General features: G+C 39.6%; 1 protein-coding gene across 3 annotated transcripts in view; it reads right to left on the bottom strand.

Moving 5' to 3' along the window:
• GMIP (GEM interacting protein) overlaps positions 1-20,524 on the bottom strand; it is a 71,283-nt gene extending 50,759 nt beyond the window's left edge. For 2 of the 3 annotated variants that reach the window (XM_032212207.1, XM_032212209.1), the window contains exons 1-2: positions 20,393-20,524; positions 3,886-3,979 (exon numbers count right to left, since the gene is read on the bottom strand). In XM_032212207.1, the coding sequence (XP_032068098.1) occupies positions 3,886-3,979; positions 20,393-20,414 (116 nt within the window). In that variant the 5' untranslated portion in view covers positions 20,415-20,524. Of the gene's footprint in view, positions 1-3,885; positions 3,980-18,525; positions 18,644-20,392 lie in introns of those variants that run through there. The other variant, XM_032212208.1, reaches the window with a different exon arrangement.
• Positions 20,525-22,462: the final 1,938 nt, after the last annotated feature.

Raw genomic sequence — 22,462 nt, 5'->3', positions numbered from 1 at the left:
TCGAGGAGCGAGGGGAGGGATGCTGCAACGCAGTTGGGAGGCAGGTACGTTAGCAGCAAACCCACTTGACCCTTGAGGTCCAACTTTATCAGCAGGGACTCACACCCGACAAGCTCCGGAGCAGGGACCCTACGAGGTAACAGAGACTCCCGGATAACAATAGCCACACCGCCACCCCTTCCCTGGGCTCTCGGCTGATGAAGCACCTGAAATCCCTCTGGGCACATCTCTACAAGGGGGACTCCTCCTTCTGTGCCCAGTCAGGTTTCAGTAATACATGCCAGGTCTGCCCTCTCGTCAATAATTAAGTCCCGGACGAGGGGAGCCTTGTGAACAACAGACCTGGCATTTAGCAACAGCCTGAGACCAGGGTCCTGACTACTCGCGCCATCTGTCCTTGGAGTGGGGCTCATAGGGCCGGAAGGAGGGATCTCTGTAATGTAGCGAACCCTCCTTCCCCGGTAATGGCCAGCCCTAAAGTCCCCGCCATGTCTGCCCCTCCCTGTAATGACCGCAATGCTCCGACCCACTCCCGTAGCAGTAGTCCCCCCAACCCCCCCGCTGACCCCCGCATTCCCCTCCCTCTCTCTCTCTCCCTCCCTCTCTCCCTCCCCCCCCCTCTCTCTCTCACCGAATACACTAAGATCCAACTACTCAAAATGATGGACTTCACCAATCTCTGCCTCATTATCTATTTTCAGTTTCATGGACAAATATACCAGCAAATGAACACCAGTGTGATTACCATTCTTAGGATATTTTGCAGTGACTGTATGCTACCCTTTCCAAGTATTCTTATCAGCAGAGGAAATGACAGCAAACAAAAGTCTATTGCAAAACTACTCATACCAACCAAGTGCTCCACTACAAAAGTAACACCCTTGCCTCCCACAAGAGGAGCTGTATAAGAACATTATTCAGACGAGCACAAACACAACCCAGAACACCAGGAAAAGGAAACTCCATACAACATCTTCCAACAAAATGGATACCCACGCAACTTTACAATCAACACACACTATGAAAAATATGTCAATATCATACATCAAAAGCATCTCAAAAACAATCAGTTACAACCACATCGCATCACCATGGCATACAAAAAAACTAAAACCGTCCAAAACATCTCCAAAATGTCCAGCAGCCAAAGAAAAAAACAGGAGGCATCTACAACATGCAGTGTAAGGGCTGTAACAGTCACTACATAGGACAAACATGCTGAAGACTAGCAGAGTGCACCCATGAACACCAACTAGCATCCAGAAGACACAATGAAAACGTCTTAATTTCACAACATATCAACATAACAGACTTAACCATAGTTTCATTTGGAAAATTAGAAGCATCTAACACCAAGCTGAATCCAAAAATGCTAGGTAAATCTTTGAAGCTTGGCAGTCAGGCAAATCAGCCATTAATAGGCACATAGAGACAAACAACATTTACACAGCAATCAAAACAGTTAATAATATAATACAACCAATAAAAAGGTTTTTAAAAAATCCTCCAAAGACCAGAATACCTTTTTGCCAGGAATCAACACCTGGATAACCTGGAATTAACATCAGGATTAACACCAGGCAAACAAACAAGCAGTAAACAGCAGCCTAATCAAGGAACTAGTTTGAGTTCCTCAAATTCTCAAACTAGCTTGAGTTCCTCAAACTCTCAAACGAGACAGTCAGTTTGGTGTAGTGGTTAAAAGATCAGACTAGAAACTGGAAGACTGTGAGTTCCAGTCCTGCTTTAGGCACAAAGCCACTTGCATGACTTTGGGCCAGTCACTTTGTCTCGAGCATAGGAAGCAGGTGTGGCAAACCATGCCAAGAAAACTACAGCCAATCTGCAAGAATTAGACACAATTCAACAGTAGGAAGAAAAATAACAAATCTTAAGAATGTAATAAGCTCAAAGCTGTACCCAGAGGTTTACAGCACTTTCTTATTGCCCTCCCTTTAATCTGAGCAAGCAAAGGCATCTGAGGATGGGAAATTATATAGTAGTCCTTCATTCTTTTAATGACAAAAGTAGTGGATCAACATTTCTGGAGAGGAGTGAGGTTTTTACTGTGCACCTAATGTGTGCATTTTATTTTTAGCATGCGCCTAATGGGCATCTACACAGCTGTAAATAAACATACAACTTACTTCAAACCTGCAGAACTAGACAAATATGCATTCATTTATTTTAAAAATAATAAAACTGAAAATGTCTTATATTGCCATTCACTTTTCCAAATGAAATTGTATGACAGTGGCTTACATTTGTTCTAACACCGTATTTTTCAGAGTATAAGACACACCTTTTTCCCTCAAAAAAGAGGCTGAAAATCTGGGTGTGTCTTATACACTGAATACAGCATTTTTGGCCTCCGAAACCACACCCTCTTCGCAAAAATGGCTGTGCATAGCCTTTAGGAGGCTTCCAGAGTGCTTCTGGGGGCTGGGGAGGGCAACAATGAGCAAAAAAACAGACCATCCCCCCAGCCCCTGGGAGCACTCTATAAGCCTCCTAAAGGCTATGCATGCACTTTTTTGACAAAAAATGGGCCACTGTTTGCTCATTTCCCCCCCCCCCCAGGCCTCCCCAGCCCCCAGGATCACTCTACAAACCTCCTAAAGGCTATTCATGCCCTTTTTTGACAAAAAACAGGGCCGTTTTTGGGAGGTCTGCAGAATGCAAAACCTTTTTTTTAATGTGCCTCTTCAAAATCTTGGTGCATCTTATACTCTGGTGCATCTTATACTCCGAAAAATATGGTACATACAAATACATAGCCTTTCAGTAAGAAATTGCCACTCATTGGTGTCTACAAAATAAAACCAGGCTTTTCCAACTAGCTGTTGATCCAGGTCATGTTGATAATACCAACTTAGTCCTAATATCTATACATCACAGCTCGGGGAAGAAGGAATTAGACTGTGGTGACATCTGTAGAATAGTAGGCAACAAGCAAAGATTATAAGTAACTCTTACATTTGTGAGCCACCACAACTCTGTCCCAGTGGAGAGCAGATCAGGCTGAAAAGGACTATGATCTAACATACTGTACAACCTTTCATTCCTATAAAAACTACAGTAGTACTTACAGTACCACAATAGCAGTTTGTTTGTTCTGTCCAAAACAAACAATACAGGAATTGAAAATGGTAGGCAAGTGTATGCATGCCCCAAAGAAGAATATAACAATAGTAACAACAATAACAAAAAGTATGCCACCAAATCAAATGACTTTAATTTATTAGTATACTTAAAATCATGTTTGGGATTCAATATCAACTGAAGGCAACAGACCTCTGTGCAAAGAGTCATGTCCTAACACTCAGACTGTGTGCGAATCTTGATGCAACCTTCAGATTGAAACACTTCTTGAGGTCATTTCCTTGCAGAAGCCAGTCCCTATAGTAAATAACTATTATAAAGTGCTTCAGCCTACCTCTACTAAATCATGAATTGCCAGACATTTAAATTATGCTTAACAGTTTGCTGTTTACATGCATCTTAGTTGATTTACATCAGAAGAATGGCAGCAGAATAGTTCAATAGTATAAAATATTTTGTTCCTTAAACATTGCATGTGCAACTTGGCACCAAGTACCTCTACCATCCCCTTCAATTCCAACATTTCTCTGTCTGCATTCTTGAAAAACATATTCTGTGTATGTAAATTCAGAAAATTATGGCGGTGTCAGTTCTACAGCACAATCCCAATCTGCAGTGCTTGATTTTCTAGTAGCTGCTACCCACAGAGATGAGTGTTGACTCATGGCCTGGATCTTTCAGGTTATAAGAACTTATCTCCCCACCATCACATACCACATTCACAACAGCATTAAGAAATGTCTTTAGTGCATGCTGAGGACAACAAAGACAGAAAATACGCACGCATTTCCAATTGAAATTTCAAGGGCATCCAAACTTCGGAAAATCTCACTGTAGCGTTTTTTGTTTTCAGTTCCTTTTACTTGGCTGTTGAGATCTGAAAAAACAAAAAATAAAAAATAAATTTCAGCAAGTTCAAGCAATCGGTTATTTAGCATATTATATGGATTTCCACTGATGCAATGGAACTTCCTGTTACTCAGCTCTCCTTCCTGCTGCATTCCTTCATACACACTAAACCAATCTCAAAATGTCTCCCACATACTCCAGAACAGATTTGTGGAGTATGCAGCATGCAGAGTTTGGAGGGAGAGGAAATTCAAACTACTGGCAAATGTTATTCCACCAGGAGATGGATGCAGGAAAATTCTCAAAGTGAATGGATGCAAGAAGCTGGCTTAATCATACATCAAACATCATGGACATAGTTTGCCATGAAAAACTGCACAAAGGCTTCCCTTTCGTATTAAACAGAAAGTTGTTGAAACTGATTTGAAGGCTTAATATTGGCTGTCCTCCAAATCCTATTAATGGGCTTAGTGAAAAATCCAATTGGAAATAAAGATAAAAACCATATTTACTGCACATAGCTATTTGGACCACAATCAATTAGAATAAAGCTGGAAGGGACCTTGGAGATCTTCTATCCTGATCAAGCAGGAGAACCTAGACCATTTCAGATAGTTGGGTATCCAGTCTTTTCTTAAAATCTGTATTCAGAATAAAGAAGACCGGTGTGAAAGAAGGTAGTATAAAAGAAGGCCCTGGCCAGGTGTGGCACACAGTATGGCACATGGTGCAAGTGGGGCCAACTGGCAGCAGCGGGTAGGCCGGCAGCCAAATTAGCAGAGATGGAAGAAACCTAGCTAGATTGGGAAAACGAAGGTAATCCCTCACTTTCCAAGAATGGCCTGATCCAGGTGGATCCTTGCCTAATGACCGAATGGGATTTGTTCAATGATAGCAACTAGGATTGCTGGAACTGCTGTTACTAATTTGAGTGGTCATATGACATTTCTGTTAATGACTATGTTGCTCAGCAATGAAGTTGCCAATTCCAATTAGGATTGTTAAGCAAGGATTACATGTACTCCAGAATAATATGATTCTATAATAGTAATAGTACTACTAATATACAGTAATACTACGGAACCACATCTGATTTAATCTTAGGAAGAAGGAATAGTTCTGGATTTTAGGGTCACCTAGATGTGGGGATATTTCATCTTTTAGACCTTGGATGGGGTAGCTTTTACCCACTCAAGAATCGTGTGCAATCTAGAATCTTCTTGGGCTCACAGTTCCTGCTTGGTAGGCAAGTGGCAATTATGGTGAGGAAGACTTCATAACTTCATTTGGTGCAACTGAGCCCTTTCCTAGATTGGGAGGCCTTTCAGACAATTATTCATGTGCTCAATTCAATTACTGCAATGGACTCGACTTGGTACTGTCCTTTGAAGACCATCCAGAACCTCCACCTAATCTTGAAGGCAGGGCTGGAGGCAGCGATAAGCCCATGATGCCCATGTGACATCTTGACTTCATCAGCTGTACTGGTTGCCAGCTTGCTTCTGGGTATAATTCAAGGTGCTGGTTATGACCTATTTCCTGTAGTGTCCACCCAACCAGTTAGTTCCAACAGAGCTGGGGTCCTGTGGATTGATTAAGCCATACCACCTATTTGGACCCTGGAAACATGCCTTCTCTGTTGCAGTGTCTGCCCTATGGAATGTGTTTCCCCCTGAGATCTGGGTTCCTACCTGAAGGCATTCTGAGGACCTTAAAGACTTGGCTCTTCTCTCAGGCATTGGTTGAGAGGCTCCCAGACTCCAATCACCCCAGGCTAGGGTGGCTGGAACCTCTTGTTGGTATCTGACATGTTTGTGTTGTTGACTAGATTTTTGTTATGTTGTTAACATTCTTTTTATTTATAATGTCTTGTTTTCATGCTATGAGCCAGTCAGAATCAACTGGAGTCAGGAGAATATAATAATATCTGCAAGAAATACCACTTGCCTGCAAGCAAGAACTGGTGACACCACAAAATAGACAAAGTAATAGAAAATGAAGAAGCTAAACTGCTCTGGGGCTTTAAAATTATAAAAGATAAGTATCTTTGTTGATAAGAAAAACTAAAAAACAGTCTGGATAATGGGCATTGCAATACCTGAGATAGCGGAAGAGAAGGGAAAAAAAACCTAGAGAAAATCAGAAAATATAAGGATTTGCAAACAGAAGTAGCGTGACTGTGGTATAAGAAAACAAAGATAGTACCAATAGTAATAGGTAGCCTTGAGTGCAATCCCAAAACATCTGGAGCACTACTTGAACACCATTGACATTGATAAAGTTGCCACCAGTCAATTATAAAAGGCAGTGTTGCTTGGAACAGCATACATCCTGCAATGTTACATTTAATATTATTGTTACATCTGCCTATTCCACAACATTGGGAAGGACTCGACAGGTGGACAAAAAAGCCAAAACATCTGGCTGACTGTATGACAAACCATAGTAATCCAAAAATATCAATTGATATTCAGGCTGCTTTTGAAGTCACATGTACACAACATTTGTACCAGACCAGAGTAAGCTTTGGCAGATGACTAAACCTGCCAATCTAACCAGCTATCAAAACAAAGCTTGCCTCCCAGCCCCTCCCATATTAAGGATAATGATCAATTGATGTCTTCCAACTTTTAATGACATTTGGTGGAAGGAAAGAGGCTCAAAAGTGGGAGAAATCCACCAGTCTCTATCCTTAATAAAATAAGGACAGAAATAGTTGCTGGCATTGTTCCTGTGGCAGGATAAGACTCACCACTGAGAACAGGGTATTTTCTGATGTTGGCTGGTTGACAAATTTTTAACTTGATCATGAGGAACAACCTATAATGTCCCCAAATTCAGTTCTCTGAACTGAATGCTTATGCAACTCTAAAAATAAGTTTCCATTTAAAATAAAACCCTGAATATGAAGTTATAAAATAGACTTCATTGCTTAATACTGTTAATAAATTACCTAATTGACTTACAATCAGTGGACATACTGAGTAGAATTATGGAAGCTGAAGGCCAACACCAAGATGGAGAAGGGACTACAAATGAGTAAACATGAATGCTGAAGTTTAGAAATATAAAAAGTAAGAGACTAGCCACACATTTATAACTTGTAAGGTGAGAAGGCAGACAGGGCAGGCCTGGTGGGGCTTAGCATTCAGCCTGGTAAGGTCATATAACAACTGCTTTGAAAATATCCTGGGTGTTAGAAAGAAGCCTACAGGTCAAAACCCCACAATTGCTTCTCTTTAAATGATCATTACAACGGAACTTCTCCTGGTAACTATAAATAGATATTTTTCTTCAGGTTGGTACAGCAGAAGACAAAAAATTGTTACTAATAACTATTTCCCCGCATGCAGCAGATTTTAGAGGGAATGAGATATCATACTGCGCACAGCGAAAGGACCAGCAGTGTGAGGCAGCAGCCAAAAAAATTCTTGGCTGTATAAACAGAGGCATAGAATCAAAATAGCATGAAGTATTAATACTATCTTAAAAAGCTTTAGGAAGACCATACCTGGAATACAGCATTCAGTTTTGGTCACCACACTACACACTCAAAAAAGATGTTGAGTGTTTGGAAAAAAGTGCAGAGAAGAGCAACTATGATGATTAAAGGCCTGGAGACAAAAACATGAAGAACAGTTGCAGGATTTGAGTATAGCTAATCTAAAGAAAAGAAGGACTAGAGGTGACATGATAGCAGTGTTCCAATATTAGAGGGGCTGCCACATAGAAGAGGGGATCAACTTATTTTCCAAAGCACAAGAAGGCAAGACAGGAAGCAATGGATGGAAACAAATCAGGGAGAGAAGCAACCTAGGACTAAGGAGAAACTTCCTAACAGTGAGGACAATTAACTAGTGGAACAGCTGGCCTTCAGATGTTGTAGGTGCTTCATCACTGGAGGTTGTTAAGAAAAGATTGGACAGACACCTATCTGAAATGGTATAGGGTGTCCTACTTGAGCAGATGTTTGGTCCCTTCTAACTCTATTCTGATTTACTGATAGCTAAGTATGAAATATAACGCCAAGAGCCGAGGTGGCACAGTGGTTAGAGTGCAGTACTGCAGGCCACTTCAGCTGACTGCTAACTGCAGTTCGGCGGTTCAAATCTCACCAGCTCAAGGTTGACTCAGCCTTCCATCCTTCCGAGGTGGGTAAAATGAGGACCCAGACTGTGGGGGCGATATGCTGATTCTGTAAACCACTTAGAGAGGGCTGAAAACCCTATGAAGCGGTATATAAGTCGAACTGCTATTGCTATTGCTATTGCTATGTTCTCCTTTTAGTTTGTGTCTCTAAAACAAGTGCAGTCTAAGATTTTTAAGAGCAGCTTTTCTATTTTATTTATGTATTTAAATTTATTGGCCACCTACCTCCAATGGACTCTGAATGCATCCCAAATGCCATCTTTTGGCTGGAGATGGGCTTGACTAAAATGAAGGTCAGCTGTATCTGAATCTTTGATGTAGAACATCTGAAGTTACTGGGAAGTTATCAGTTGTTTTAATCTTGGAACGGCTCAATTGTTTAGTGGTTCCTATAGAATACCTTTCCCAATTAGAAACATTAAACCATATAAAAGCTTTTATACTGGCAGGGTGGCAGGTTCTTTCTTTCCAATTTACTGTATTGGAAGTCAACATTGCCCTGTAATAGCACAAGGCTTTGCCCTTGTGCTATGGAAGAAGTAGAAACCCGGTAATATATAGCAATAGCAATAAGACTTATATACTGCTTCATAGGGCTTTCAGCCCTCTCTAAGCGGTTTACAGAGTCAGCATATTGCCCCCAACAATCCGGGTCCTCATTTTACCCACCTCGGAAGGATGGAAGGCTGAGTCAACCTTGAGCCGGTGAGATTTGAACAGCCGAACTTCAGAACTGCAGTCAGCTGAAGAAGCCTGCAGTGCTGCACTCTAACCACTGCGCCACCTCGGCTCTTATCATCCTCCATTGTCCATTCTATAGACAAATAAGGAGGAGACTTATTTTTCCTTGAGTAGAAGGCAACCTGATAGACCTGACTTGGCTTATGCCCAACTTCTATTAAAGGATGATAGTCCCTGCATCAGGGCCAATGTTGCAACATCCAGATCAAGTGCTTTCAAACTTTAGCAGGTGTGTACTGAACACGGGTCTAATTTAAATGCATTGATTGTATGCCTCAGTGGTGGGTTCCACTCCCCGTCGCTATTGTACGCTGCGCATGGGGCCAGGCATTCTAGTTGTGCATGTGTGCTGCGTGCACATGTGCACACCACCGCCCCTGTGACACCCAGCTGCTCAGCAGAGGTCACACAGACACCACATGCTTTGCGCTCATGCGTAATTGGCCGGTTGCATTATAAACAGGTATGGAACGCAGGCAGGCCAAATGAGCCACTGTACCAGTATGGTGGCTGCTGCTCCCGGCTACTACCGGGTCCTATCGGCTGGAACCCACCACTGGTATGCCTGCACATTTCTTATATTACGGCACTGATTTTAACGATTCCTTTTTAATTTTGATAGAGCACACCCAATTCTGCATGCTTTCTAATGCTTTTTTGTTTTTTAGTTTGTGGCTAATGTAGGGGCCTGGCACTTTTAGGGCATTTTAGTAAGACACGTCATTTCCTATATGAAAGTGAAGTCTCCTTATGTGTAACAGGTTTTTAAGTAAATACAGATTGGGTTTGCAAAAGAAAAAGGCGTTGCTGAATCATAAAAAGCCACATGATGTTCCATCCAACGTATCTGCATTTACTTAAATCTTAAAAACACACTAAAGATTGATTAAATAATACATTGTAAAAATATCTGTTGCATGAAACAAAAATCCACCAATTACGAGCACAACAGGCAAGCTGCTGATTAGAGAAATTGATTCCTGTTTAAATAGGGGAGTATTCTGAAGACAGAAATAATCCTTGTGGCCATGGCTGGTAACTGTAATGCTCTCCTGGACTTCACAGTAATTTTCGATGCCATTGAATGTGACAGGATCAACTACTTAGGCAGTTCCATGTAGTTCTACGAGAATCTCTGTTCTACTTCTTGTTTAAGCGTGTAGCAAAATTCTATTTTCAACATGTCTATGAAATTATTTATTTATTTATTTATTTATTTATTTGTCTTGTATGCCGCCCACTCCCGGAGACTCCAGGCGGCTCACAAAAGACAAGGGAAGGGGGGAATGAGACAAAGACAACATATTAAAAACAAAACCAACATTCACAATTTCCGTGGAGGTAGATGCTTCTCAGCTCCCCCCAGCCTGCTGGAACAGCCAGGACTTGGTGGCTTTGCAGAAGGCCGGGAGGGTAGTAAGGGTCCGGATCTCAACAGGGAGCTCGTTCCAGAGGGCTGGAGCTGCAACAGAGAAGGCTCTCCCCCGGGGAGTCGCCAGCCGACATTGGCTGGCAGATGGAATCCGGAGGAGACCTAACCTGTGCGATCTAATTGGTCTGAGAGAGGTAATCGGCAGGAGGCGGTCTCTCAGGTACCCAGATCCGATGCCATGTAGGGCTTTATAGGTAGCGACCAGCACCTTGAAGCGGATTCGGAGACTGATAGGTAGCCAGTGCAGCTCGCGGAGGATAGGTGTAACATGGGTGTACCTTGGTGCACCCACAATCGCTCGCGCGGCTGCATTCTGGATTAATTGGAGTCTTTGAACACTCTTCAAGGGCAGCCCCATGTAGAGCGCAATCAGTGTGGAACTTTCTCTGGAGATTTGACTTTAGATCATCTATGTGCAGATGACACTCAGGTCTGATATTTCTTGTTTTCATGAATGGGGTGAGGAGAACGAAGAGCTCTTAAACCCCTTTGAGAAGTGTGGATTTTAGCATGGGTTGGAGGAGGGCTCCTTCACTCTTCCAGCTCTTCTTTAACCATCTCTCATTTCTTCTTTTTATGAGATGGCAAGCGTGCCACAAATTCTTTTCTGCTAACATTTTTTAACTTTTTGTGTAAGTTCAAGTTCTAAGACAGGACAACAGTGCAGTAAAAAGTTTCAGCATAATATGCATAGGTGTTTTTGAGAGAGGGGGCTGAATAAACCAAGATTTGATCTAAATATAGATTAAGGCAAAATTCTGAGGAACCTGCCTCAGAGTTACTGTAAGCGGATACTTCTCAAACTTTGGTAAATTACCCAAATTTGGAGGAAAACTTATTTATTTCTAACAGGGAGGAGGAGGAAGAGGAGAATACTGGCCTTCTCTCTTCCGTCTTCTGACTACTGACATAAAAACAAAGGAGCAAAGTCTGGGCAGCTTGTTGTATTGAGACCACTCAGGAGCCTGAAGGCAGTGCTTCCCGTTTCTCACTCCCCTTCGTTAACCAAAACCACTTATTAGAGCAGTGTTTCTCAACCTTGGCAATTTGAAGATGTCCAGACTTCAACTCCCAGAATTCCCCAGCCAGCATTTGCTGGCTGGGGAATTCTGGGAGTTGAAGTCCAGACATCTTCAAGTTGCCAAGGTTGAGAAACACTGTATTAGAGAGTCTTCATTATCCATTGTAGGTAAAATACTTCAAGTTAAAAGTCTCTGTTATGATTGGGCTTGTGTGTTATTCCCCCCCCTCCCAAAAAAAACTAATCTACATACCATTCAAAAGAGACAATTAAAAAAACAAAAAGGAAACCAAAAGATCAAAACTACCTCAACGGCAATCAACACTCAGATGAGCAGAGATGATCACCAAAATAAATTTTGGTCCAACGACCAAGAAGTAAACAATACCCCAATCAAAAATGACCACATCAGACAAACAAACAGTAAACCACAGCCCAGTCAAGGAGCAACCAACACCACCCACAGTAACAGTGACAGGGCCCCTAGTAGCACTGATGATGTTACCTAGTTTGATCATGAAAGGTCTGCAAGAGAACAACCAAGCTCAGAGAACACCGAGGATCCCCCCCACACACACATAAATATCATTCACATCCTTACTTCATATTATATACATTTGTGTAGTTGCCTACCAAAGGATATTTGTGATTTCTATGAGGTGGAGTTGCCAATGTGTGAAGTCATCTATTTCTTTGAAGCTCAGGAGGACTAGTGAGTTAAGAGTTTCTGTATATAGGGAAAAAAAACCTCCACAAAACCAAGATGAGGATGCAGAGAGAGATAACACGCGCACCCAATTCTACTATAGTTTCGACTAGAATGGAAACATAAATCATCTTGGCTTTGTAACATAAGTAATATTGTGACATCACAAAGACCTGGAACTGCTTTAAAACTGTCATAGAATCTCTGTATAAATGTGCCATATGTCAGAACCTTATGGACTATATTAGGGTTTTAATTCACGTTGACATGCCAGGATGTGAGTAGGCAGTAATTAAGTAATACCTTATGGCAGTGGTTTCCAAACTTGGCAACTTTAAGACTTGTGGACTTCAACTCCCAGAATTCTCCAGCCAGCTCTGCTTCTGGGAGTTGAAGTCCACAAGTCTTAAAGTTGCCAAGTTTGGAAACCACTGCCTTATGGCTATTGATATTTGATCAGATTTGATGTTTGTCTCTGCAGAAGTTCTTTTAAGTAGCTCTCATATCCCTTCCAAATCTGGAGAGTCTCTCCCTATTACTCCTCTGTAGGTACTAACAGGTGGGCTTTGAACTGCTGTTAAAAATTTGGGTAACAGCAAGAAGCTGAGTTCAATGTAGAGATATTTTAGACTGTGATTGTCAAAAAGTTATACCATGTATGGGCTCTGGGAAGTCGGGGGGAAGGAAGGGAGGCGAGGATCTAGGGGGAGGGGGGGAGGGGGAAAATATAATATGTGTTAAATTTTAAAGCATTGCACTTGTATACTGTGGTTTTTTTAATGTTAGTGTCAAAACAGAACAAACTGAATATATCGGAAAGTAATAGATACCGAAGGGAGGAGCTGAATGAAAGAAGAAGGAGAGTAGAGAGAGTGAGACAGAGGAGGAGGAGAAGGAAGGGAGGGAATGGATTAAGAGAGGGAGTGATAGGGTTAGGGTTAGATAGAGGGGGAGGGGAAGTAGGTGTAGAGGGGTATGAGAGAAGGAAGAATGAAAGTTGGAGGGGGATGAAAGAGGGTGTATGGTGGGCTAAGGCGGTATATTGGGTTTGTATTGTAGGGGGCATTTTCTATAAAAGCGAGGGCTGTGTTTATTACTCAATGTTATATGCCTCGGTTGCACAGTAAACATGTGATTGTATAGAATGAAATGGAAATAAAAAAGATTTGTAAAAATGAACTGCTTCAGAGTTTGAAGTGGTAGTGGGAGTAGCATAATGTGGCAGGACCAGACGTTTTCCAGAATGACCAATAGCTCAGTGGAAGTAAGATATGCTTGTGCGTATACATTTATCATCTCTATAACCTTATCTCTATCCTGCCTCTATTGCCTTTGATCACAAGGTGAATAAACTGCCTGATAAAGCAGGAAGAGCTGAGAACAAAAACAGGGCTTATTTTGACAGTAAATTTAGTGCCCTTTCGCAATCGCAGAACCTCAAGTCAAAATAAGTCTGCCAAACACTTGATCAGCTGGGTAGAATTTTTTTCAGTACAGCAACGGGAGAGTTCAAATCCCCTGCTCTGAGAGTGGTAAAATTCTTTCCTTACCAACTGCCAACAGGCTGATCATCAGGCTTCAGGGAACTCCTGCGATGGGGGCAGCAAATAGTGTGCCCTCCATTTTTCCCTGGAGGGGAAAAAAGAAAGAAAGAAAGAAAGAAAGAAAGAAAGAAAGAACGGTGCAGAAGAGACTTACAAGAACCCTGGGAAGATGGTGTGGCTGTATTACCTTAAGTTGGCAACAGGCATTTAGTTGTCACTGCTCCCTACAGATCACCTAACTTAATACTGCCAGAACAGTTGGTGAAATGTGTCAGATTTTACCCACCTTGACAATGCTACAGCTCTTCTGCCAGCTTGGGGGAGGGGAGAACAAGGGTTAGAAAGCTAATCAGCACAGAGTAGGATTAGGGAGACACACTAAGAGATGGGCGTGAAAAGGGTGGAAAAATCAAGATTAGATATATTATTCCCAAGGGAGACTGAGATAACTGATAAGAACAATTAGGAAGGACAAAATAAATGAAAGAGAGAAAGATTAAAGGTTGTGCTGGATGGCGAATGGAAGGCACTAAAAAGCAAGACCCGAAGCGGCAAAAGTCCAATGTCTTTCTCAATCTGGTATCTTTAAAATATTTTGGGATTGTTAATTTGTAAATGGAGCATAGCAAATTCCTTTCCTTTCTGTAGTGCCACTCAATGTTTGAGACATGATATAACATTCCATGGACTCACTTATGATATCGATGTCCTGCAATCAATATGAAGATGACAACATAATCTAGATTGTTTGATCTGTCAAATATCTTGGTCTACCTTTATTTTCTTATGCTACTCTGTTTTATTCTCCTTATCTTAGTCTGCATAGTTTTAAATGTACAATAAGTAGTATTTTCATGGTTAGTGTTATTAACTTGTATGTCCTTGTGTTAACAACCTTTCATAACTTCGTTATTTGTTTTCGTTCCTCAGATTCTTATTCTTAAGTATATAGCCATGCTTTATTTTAACTGTAGTTTGTTGACCAAGCTATCATCACAAAGTTCACACATCATACAAACCAAAATCAGACAAACTATCATGACGTTTGACTCTGACTGAACTCTGACTTACATATGCGTCAAACAAAAGTGGAAGCCTGTAGCTGTAGAATTTAAAAGATGTTACTAGTCATGCGCTTATGATATTAGCAGAGCAAAATCTTCATGTTTTCCTTTCCTCTGCCCCAGAAACAGGATGTGGTTGTCTTAAAAGGGTTGCTTCATCAAGCTGCAATGGAGAGCTTGTTCTTGGGACAGAAGAAAAGCCAGCAATTCTCTGAGACCTTCTGACCCAACTAAATGTTATACTTTTCCTTGCCTTCCTACAGAACTATGTGGATTGTCAGAATAAATGTTAATTGGAAGAAAAAAGAGGGTTGTGTTTAATATCATCACAAAATTGGTTCTTAAAATAGAACATAGAAAAACGGGGCTGGAAGAGACCTTGGAGGTCTTCTAGTCCAACCCCCTGGTTGAGCAGGAGACTTTATGCCATTTCAGACAAACGGCTGTCCAATCTCTTCTTAAAAACCTTCAGTGATGGGGCACCCACAACTTCCAGAGGCAAGCCATTCCACTTATTAATGTTCTCATAGTCAGGAAATCTCTCTTTAGTTCTAGGTTGGTCCTCTCTTTAATGATCTTCTACCTGTTACTTCTTTTGCCAAGTCTTGGACAGCTTTGAAAGATGGTTTGCCTTTTCTTGTGACCATGAAAGGTTGACCAAATTGATTCCAACCAGCTTTCTTTTCTTTTCCTGGAAATGAATAATTATTCATTTCTGGAAATGAATAATGAAATTACTACAAATCCTATCTGTTATTTGGGTGCTGTGAGCCACCCAGACTCATTGACATTGGGTAGCATAAACACGTATTTATTTAAGGTTTTCCCAAATTACATCCTCAGACTTTCACATTGTTACTTGTAAGTATAGCAATAGCAGTTAGACTTATATACCGCTTCATAGGGCTTTCAGCCCTCTCTAAGCGGTTTACAGAGTCAGCATATTGCCCCCAACAACAATCCGGGTCCTCATTTTACCCACCTTGGAAGGATGGAAGGCTGAGTCAACCCTGAGCCGGTGAGATTTGAACAGCCGAACTGCAGAACTGCAGTCAGCTGAAGTAGCCTGCAGTGCTGCAGTGCTGCATTTAACCACTGCGCCACCTCGGCTTTCACCCATATGAGGCCATATTAAATGGAAAATAAGGAAGCTGAAATATTATGATACAAAATGCTGTTCTTTGTATCAAGTTTTGTACTTGAGCAGTATTGTTGTAGAAATATAAGTTACATGAGCCCTCAGACAAGTCTATAACACAGGCGGTATTTGATTTCCAAAGAAAGAAAACTTCTCTTACCAAGAAAAGTTGAGTCCTTAATGTTTAATTCAGTGTTTCCTTTATGTATTTCAATATATCTCTTGTCTATACTTTAAGAGGAAGGGCCTGCATTCTGAAATTATTCTTTATTCTTAATCTGTAATTTGTAACCTCCTCCTCATCTCTTGTAAATCTCTGTCACACATACACACAGGATTTACTCTCATCTGTACCTGCTATACAGGTAATCCTTGATTTATGATAATAACAGAGCTTGTCCATTATGGTTGTAAGTCATAGTGGTTATAAAACAGGTCACGACCAACTTAATTTTACAATCTTATTTTGTAATGGTCATTAAGCAAACCATTGTTTGCTATGGGGCATTTTTGTCGAAAACAAAGTAAATGCTGGTTTTGGAGAAAAACTTCATAAATCATGTTCATTATGGCCACAGGATGGGAAAACGGCTCTAAATGCAGGCCAGTTGCTGAATGCCTGAAATGTGGTCATATGATTGTCCATTGGAACTTTGGAATTGAATTGTATAAATCTTTGGGATATCTTTGAAAAGCCACAAAGCAACTGATCATAAGTCAAGGACTGCCTATATGCATTTTCAAGCAACTCAAACCATAGCATATCCACAGTCTTTCATCCCTTTCACTTTGTCCATACTAGTAGTACATATTTAACCTGGCTCAGCATTCATATTTCAATTTTATTCTTCTTTAAATATGATTGTGCATCCACTGATTTCTAATATAGAACATTTTATGAGGAAATTGAATGAGTTTGGGGCCTTGGCAGGTTTCAAAATAAATAAACAGAAAACAACATTGCTGATCAAGAATATGTCTTCTCAGGATAATTATATATTGAACAAAAAGTCGGATTTTAGGATTGAGAAAAAAAGTGAAATAATTAGTGGTTATCAAGATTCATTTTTGCCAAATCCCCATTTTTGAAGTTAAAACAAGGATCCCAAAGAATCTTGATGGACTATCATGAAATAGAATAATTTAGCTGTTATTTGTTATTGTTTTCCATCCTACACTTAAACAAATTTCTATTAGTGAATTGTCAAAAATTGACTTATTTTTTAAAGAATACTTCTAATGTCTGCATATAAATTTATACCTAAACTTCTTGGTCTGATGGTTATTTCATTTCATATATCATGATCTATATAGAGAATCTACATTCATTTGCATATGGAAGGATTTTCTCTCATATATGAGCTATATAAATAGGGAAGTATTGCTATGTTCTATTTTCTGAGCATTCATTTGTTTGCCAGTGTCAACATGATTCTGAATGTGTCAGAACTGGAAGTAACGTTCTAATGAAGGAAAGATGCTGATTTTTTTAGAACTTTCTGATATTTCCTGTGAAATGAGGTAAGAGGGGGAAGAAGAGGAAGTAGAACTTCTGCCTTCTCGCTGAGCACAAATTAAATGTAAAAACATACTTTCAGAAAGGGTTATGATGTTTTATTCAAGCATATATCTGTCACCCCACCTTCCTACAGAGAAGAGTTCTCGACAATGGATTCTGCATGATATTTGGAATGCTAACAATATCTTTATGTAGTTCAATGCTGGTCTGAACTAAGATCAAGAATTCTATAATACATTAGTTGAACATTGTGTGAGCGAATCTACAATCTGGGTCACACAATGTGCTACAATATGGCTTGCATAATCCAGATATCTATGATTAAATTGACTTGAATTATACATTCAAACCATAATCTGTAATTTACCAATTACAATGACCTAGTGCTAAGACACAACGTAGCATCTTTGGTCTTGAATAATTGTATTCATGAAATCAAGCCAATGGGAGTTATAAATATGCTTATGTTAGACTGATCTGAAGACCCAACTCATCTAATATAAAAAGCAAAGTATGACCTTTTTCTTATTATTTTTCCATTCATTTTCACATCATGTTTGTTTCAACATAACATCTATATTTTACAAATATACAATTGACATTGAATCCAAAGCTCAGTTCCCCATTTGTCTATTGGAATAGGGCAGGGGTCTCCAAACTTGGCAACTTTAAAACTTGTGGACTTCAACTCCCAGAATTCCTCAACCAGCCAACCGTGGTTGGGGGAGGATAGATCATCAAATCATATGTTTTAAATAAACAAAAAATAAAGAACATTTTGAAGATGGGGCATTTGATATTTTGCCTCAAATGGCTTAACATCAAGAAGTTTCAAATGAGTTTTGATTTGTACCACTATTTAAAAACAAAAACCAATTGTTCCTGATATAGTATTTGGGCATCTTGATCCATCAAATATTTGATATGCTAAAAATGAAATACCTTGAATTTAACTAAGTATAAAACAACAATACCAAACAGAAGCAAAATGCACTGGCTTATTGTACATCCAAAGATTACTTTTCTGCACTTGCTCATATATCTAATAATATATCTCTAATCTACAGTAAATAAAATATTTATTTGAAAGATTACTGTATCACAAAGATTATTTTGAAATTAAAACAATCTCTACCAAACAAAAGATAATAATAGAAAAATAGTCTACCAATATCATATCCTCAGTGAATGTAAGATAGCCACCCATTTTAAAGGTAAAGTCTTTGACTCTTTGGTTTCAGCCACAGCTTAGAACCATACCTGTGTCCTTTTCTGCCATAATTGTAGAATATATTTCCTCCTTACTCAGGTATAGCTCATGGTTGGCTGGGGTATTCTGGGAGTTGAAGTCCACACATCTTAAGTTGCCAAGTTTGAGAAACACTGCTTCTAGAACTTAGCAATAAGTGATTTCTCATTGGGGAAACTCTTGCTTCAGCCCACTTCCTAATCCTCAATTATCCACCCCACCCAGCCATAACTGGTAAGTTGCCATGTTGCCATTGAGATTAAGCTTCCTAAATAGAGCAAAGAAGCATACTTTTTTACTTCTTCCAAAGGAAAATATATACTGCTAGGTGATGTCTATCTTTTCATTCTCCCACTGATTAATGGGAGAAACACTGATTGGCTTATTTTAAGTTCTCAGTGGCTGTGATGAAGACAATCATAGACTGCTGGAAAACTGGTTAATAAAGTTTAAAGAGTGACAATGGTGAGTATGTGGAATATCTCTAGATTGTACGTACAGCATCTCCATTCTCATGATCCATTTTCATTGTTAAAATGTGCTTCATCCAACAATACAGTTATCCTTTTTCATTAGTCTTTGAGAATTGTGGTGAAAGGACCTTCACAGAAAATGTTGTCACAATGATCTATTTGTAATTTGTTAATTAAGAGTTTAAATATTACAAATATTTACAATTACAAATAGATTAGTTGTAATATATAATTTTATTTTTCTTCTAGTCTTTTCGTAGATACCTTATTTTCACATGCACACGGCAGAGGGCCACCTCTCAGGATTTCAAAAGTAAAATATAAAAGTAAATTTTCCCCAAATCAGATGGAGGGTAGCAACCCTTGGCAAAGAACTGAATATGATTTTTTTTCCTCCTAAATTATTTCTTGCTTCTTACAAGCTCCTCTTCAGAAGACACATTTGCTGGTGGCACAAAATATAGTGGCAGGATTAGCATGTGGAACAATATTTGTAGACACCATCCTTCTGAGGTGGGTAAAATGAGGATCCAGATTGTTGTGGGCAATATGCTGATTCTGTAAACCGCTTAGAGAGGGCTGTAAAAGCACTATGAAGTGATATATAATTCTTTGTTCTATTGTTATCCAGTATGCGGGCATGTATATCATGCAGGTAGGCAAAAAAAATAAAAAGCCAGGAAATAAGTACTTCCAAAAATTGTAATTCTGAACATGGCTGACAGAGGATGAAGATGAAGAAGAGAATGAAGGATAACACTTCATGGGTTGTTAAACACTTTCTCCTAAAACTTCTGTTGTAAGACCATAGCTGAACCAAATTCATATAGATTTTAAACAAGTGTTTAAAAATCTCCATGTCACACTGATTGTTTAAAAATCTCCATGTCACACTGCAGCAGATATTTTTTAAACAGAAATGTATAAATTTCAAATATTAGAATAGATTCCAACTAGTGTACATATCTATCAAATCAAATGTGTGAGAGAGTAGTTATCAATCTATTTTTAAAAAACAATTATTGATCCGAAAGAAAATATACAGCTTTTAAATCTTAAGTGCATTTTAACCATCACACTCATTTAGAACATATCTTTAAAATATAGCAATGATTTCTGAAATGATTGATATGAAGTGATTGATATTAAGGCTACAGAGAGAGATGGATGCATGCACACACACACACACACACACACACACACACCTCCCTCTCTGACCTTGATTATTGTGGTAGTTGCACTGAATCGAGTTTTATTTTCAGCGATCAGATACCTCAAAGCAATCCTTTGTTGCCCTAACCTAAAAACTTCAAGGGTTAACCCTCTGCAATGACTTGCTGTATGCCTGAAAAAAGGCTTCAAAGTGTACATATGTATAAAAATATACAAAGGTTGCTTTACCTACCAGAAGATTTAGGCTCCTCCATAATGAAATCCTCAGCAGGACCCCCAGTTTGGACCCCAGCCCAAATCCTTGGATACCTCAGGAGCCACTAACTTTGATAGGCAGCCCCATGGACCCTGTATACTTTGCAGAGTTTCTGAGCTCACAGCCACTGAAACCTAACTGCTTCCTGCTGACTACATTTCCGTACGAAGAAACTTACTTGTTCTTTCATTTGCATATTTTTCAGTTTACAAATAAGAGCCCCCAATCTCTGGTGGTAAACCTAATGCATGCCTTTAGTCTATGCAGATTGCTGACCTTACTTTCTATTAAGAAAACAACCACCTGAAAACCATACTATAAAACAGCATTATAGTCTTTGGCATTTTATTCCTCTGATGCCAGTAGAACTGGGGCAGGGACAAGGCATACCTTAAGTTGTGATATCAAAACTGTAGATCTGTTTTATACAGAGGTTCTAATCATACCTTCTTAATCTACTTTGAAATAATTTTTGAAGACCATTTTAACCAGACAGGCACTTATGTCCCTCCTCCCCCCCTTTTTAGATTAGTCTATAGCTGTCTTCTTCTTAGTTACTATGCTGCACTACGCCTTCACTAAACCTGCAAACTTCTTGGCGAAAGGTGGTTCAGTGAGAGAAGCTGGAAGATGGTTCAATGCATTAACCACATTCAAAAACAAAGCAAAGAAATAAAAACATATCCAGCCCCAGAAACCAGAAAATATACACCTATTGGCCCTGCCCTTGCAGGTAGCATGGCCAATCAAATGGAGCTATATTATCTGTAAAAGTGATGTCTAGTTTTTAATTGCCAAAGATTCTCCGTCTCTTCTCTTTTGAATTCCAACATGAAGGATGGTTGGGTAACAAAAATATAAGTTCAAGGCAAATTTGCAAATATGATGATAATGACGATGATGATAAGGATCATCCTACAAATGATTATTTCAGTTCAAGGTGATCTTATTAGAGGGCATTAGACACCAATCAGGATGCCGTTTGTTTGATTTTGATTTGGCGCACTATGTGGGTTAACCCTTGATTTAAAACTATAGCTTAGTCTGTTATATGAACCCAACCAATTATTGTTTATTCAACAAACCATGGTTTAAAAATGGCTTAGCACAATATATGAATCCAATCATTGAATCTGCAAGGTGAATTTAGATATTTCAATTTACAAAGTAACAATAGAAACATAGTATGTTTTACAATTAAAGATATAATTTATCTAAATATTGATCTTTCTTAAGAATTTAAGCTTATTTCATCCAGCACTCCTTGCAACAATCATAAAGACTAGCAAGCATAATGAGATGGAGAGCAGTCTACCTTTTATGCACCGTTGCTGTACACTTTTTGTGCTGTAGTAACTTCCACTCAGACAAGTTATTTTATTATGCCCATGGGGAGGGGGGGGGGTTTACATCCTGGGCTTATTTTAAGAAAGCAGCCTCCAATCTCTGCCAAAGCCAAAATAAGAACAGTGATTTACTAGTAATGATTTTTTTCAAATTAGGGACTGTACCTGGTAAGAACAATTGGAAAATATTAGCAATCACCCAATGTAAGTAAAACTATACTTTTAAAAAACCCTCTAAGAGGAGGAACTAGCGTCACGATGACACAACATGCGATCTTGGAGCTCCAGGATTGCAGTCGATACTTTTGTCACTGGATGGTCCTTTTGGACCTAAACCGTCTCGCAGAGACAGTGACAGGGAAGAGTACGTCCTGCTGATCTCAGGGACATCGCAAAGTCCCTGATTGATCGAGGAGAACTCCTTCTTGCCGGTGATAGAAGCACAGTCACTGAAGCTGCTGAAGTTGGGACAGCTCCGGAATGGGAGGAAAGCGGAAAGAGAAAGTGTGCCATTTGGTGAGGAAATTTTATTATTAGACAACAGACTACCCCAAAAAATCAAAGTTAAATTAAATTTGAAAATAGAAGAAAGTAAGCGGCGAAATTAAGCTACATTAGACAGTGTGTTATTCTTGTTTTTAAAAAATCTTTTTTCATGGATGGAACTTTTGCAAATATTTCCTATTTTTTAAACTGAATG

This window comes from Thamnophis elegans, chromosome 2 (genome assembly GCF_009769535.1).
Source record: "Thamnophis elegans isolate rThaEle1 chromosome 2, rThaEle1.pri, whole genome shotgun sequence".
Classification (NCBI taxonomy): Eukaryota; Metazoa; Chordata; class Lepidosauria; order Squamata; family Colubridae; genus Thamnophis; species Thamnophis elegans.
This window is presented reverse-complemented; position numbering and strand designations above follow the sequence as displayed.